This window comes from Chlorella variabilis (assembly GCF_000147415.1).
Source record: "Chlorella variabilis unplaced genomic scaffold CHLNCscaffold_180, whole genome shotgun sequence".
NCBI lineage: Eukaryota > Viridiplantae > Chlorophyta > Trebouxiophyceae > Chlorellales > Chlorellaceae > Chlorella > Chlorella variabilis.
This window is the reverse complement of record NW_005434939.1, coordinates 1-2,655: the sequence shown is the minus strand read 5'-3', so window position 1 is coordinate 2,655 and position 2,655 is coordinate 1. Positions and strand designations below refer to the sequence as shown.

Below are 2,655 nucleotides of genomic sequence, written 5' to 3'. Positions count from 1 at the left end.
TGGCGGCACGGCGTTTCGGTCCACGGCTTGCTGCCGCCGCCGTCGCAGGGGTGCTGCCTGCGGCGGCGGCGGCACGGCGTTTGGGTCCACGGCTTGCTGCCGCTGCCGCCGCCGCAGGGGTGCTGCCTGCGGCGGCGGCGGTAGCGCACGTGGCAACCCCCCGCGTTTCCTTGCCTCCCATCCACCGGACCCCGTCCTGCGCTTCACTTTGTTTAGGGAGGGGCTGCTCACTGCTCATTGCTCATTGCTCATCGCACACTGCTCAACGCTCATTGCCCTATATCCCACCCAGCCGCAGGACTCCACTGCCGCCCGCGCCCCGCCCCATCTGGCCGCTTGCGCGCCCCATCCCCCCTCGATGGGGCCCGCCCACACCGGGGCCTCCCCCCTCCCGCCCACTGCTTTCTCAACGGCCCCGAGCCGGGGCTGCCCTCATTGCATACATAGTGCGCCTTTCCCTGCTTTTCTAGTGACCTAGCGTTCCGCACTGCCGTTTGGCCAGCCCATGCTCCCGTACCGTTGCGTTTCTCCCCAATGCGCCATGCCACTTTGCCAGTCATACACACGTTTCGATGCGTGCCCTGTCAGCTGCTTGCGTTGCATGTCGCCTTGCTCCACCCCTGTTTTATTGCTTTCTCTGCTTTCGCCCGGTTCCCGTCCCGTTTCGGCGGGGAGTCTATGTTGCAAGCTAGTTCTTGCTTTACCAGACTTTAAGCCCACACAAGCAAGCAAGAGGCCATGCGCACCCTGAGGGAGCAACTGCTAACACCACCAACGGCAACGCATCCAACCCCAGCGGGCGAACCCAACGCCGAGAGCGCAGGGCACTCGCAAACTGCCCCGGCCACCTCCATGCCTACCACACCCATGAGCTCAGTTATGACGGCGCTCCAGCAACGTCTACACGCAATCAGGATGGAGCGTCGCACCTTGCTCCGTAAGGACAAACTGCAGAGCTGGGAACGCGCCGCCGCCGCGTGGCGGGCGAAATACGCCCGCCAGCCAAAGTGGGGCCACAGAGATATTGCTAACCGGGACGCCGATAAGCCTCGTGGCATTGAGGTGCTACGTGACCCATCCACGAAACAACTCACCTCTGAACCCCAAGAGTTGTTGCGCATCTTGCGCGGCCAGCGCCAAAAAACGGCGACGGCGCCGGCTGCAGGAAAAACGGGACACTACTGCGCTGATGCGCCCGTGGCAGGATCACGAGGGTACCCGTGGGAAGCGGCCGACGCAGTGGATAGAATGCAAGTGAGCACCCGGGTTGACCCCCATAGCCGCAGGGAGGACCTGCTGCCCAGAATTAAGGACTACGGAACCTTTGAGAGCATTCTCAGGAGGGCAGCCAACAACAAAGCACCAGGGCCCGACGAGGTGCCCAATGAGCTCCTGAAATTCCTGCCTGAGCAGCTCCGCCGTGGCATCCACCAGATGTTCGTGGCAATGTGGCTCACGGGAGATACACCCACCGCTTGGAAGCATAGCAACACCGTGATGTTGTACAAAAAAGGAGACCCGACAGACCCCGCCAACTACCGCCCGATCGGCCTGGCACTCACTATCTACAAGCTGTGGACAGCGCTAATCACAGGAGTCCTCTCCGAGTACGCTGAGCGTCACGCTATCCTCACCGACTCACAGGCTCAAGTCGCCTTGCTCCACCCCTGTTTTATTGCTTTCTCTGCTTTCGCCCGGTTCCCGTCCCGTTTCGGCGGGGAGTCTATGTTGCAAGCTAGTTCTTGCTTTACCAGACTTTAAGCCCACACAAGCACAAGCAAGCAGGCTGGGTTCCGGCATGGCCGCAGCACCCACCAGGCCCTCTTCAGCGTGTTGAACGCGCTAGAGGACGCCAAACTCTTTGACCGCGACATCTACATGCTCTACATCGACTTCAGCGCTGCATTCGACACGGTGGACCACGACAAGTTGTTGCAACTAATGTGGGACATGGGCTTTCCCCACCACGCTGTACTCGCCGTGCAAAAGCTGTACACCGGGGCCCGCACTATGATCACGACAGCTTTTGGAGACTCAGACCCGATTGATATTGATCGCGGCACCCTGCAAGGGGACTCCCTGTCCCCATTTCTGTTCCTACTATTCATCGAACCCCTGTTGCGCTGGCTGCACTCTGGCGGCAGGGGATACAAACACGGTTGTTCACGCCCCGATGAGGCCACAGCCGAGGCCTGCAGCGCACCTGCCTTTGCAGACGATCTGCTCATCATGACCAATAGCCTGCTCCACTTGAAGCACCAGGCCGACAAGATTACCAGGTTCCTGCAATGGTCTGGAATGGTGGTTAACCACGCCAAATGTGGCGTCACCGGCATGCTGTATGGCGCCACAGCCAGCCGGCAGGTCAACGGGGCACCGTTGTCCAAAAACGCAGTACAAGTGCTGCGGCAAAGGTTGCACGGCCAAGTGAGAATCAGCAACCAGGCGGTACCCTTTCTCCACCCCAATGATGAGCCCTACCGGTACCTGGGAGTCTGGCTAACGCCATCTCTCAACTGGCATCGCCAGAGGTGGGAACTCAACGAGGCGGTACTGGACAAGGCGGACGGCATCCTGCGCTCGATGGCATCCGAGGAGCAAAAACTTAGACTGATCGATACATTGCTGAAGCCCTTCATCAGATATTCATTTTCA

At 60.2% G+C, this 2,655-nt stretch overlaps 1 protein-coding gene across 1 annotated transcript; it reads left to right on the top strand.

The window, feature by feature from the left end:
* Nucleotides 1-1,497: 1,497 nt before the first annotated feature.
* Nucleotides 1,498-2,503, top strand: CHLNCDRAFT_137223 (hypothetical protein; the record flags this gene model as incomplete). The annotated part of the gene is made up of 4 exons (XM_005842623.1): nucleotides 1,498-1,607; nucleotides 1,809-1,914; nucleotides 2,179-2,279; nucleotides 2,476-2,503. 4 exons carry the CDS (start codon nucleotides 1,498-1,500, stop codon nucleotides 2,501-2,503), a joined length of 345 nt encoding a protein of 114 aa, XP_005842680.1.
* Between the last annotated feature and the right edge of the window lie 152 nt (nucleotides 2,504-2,655).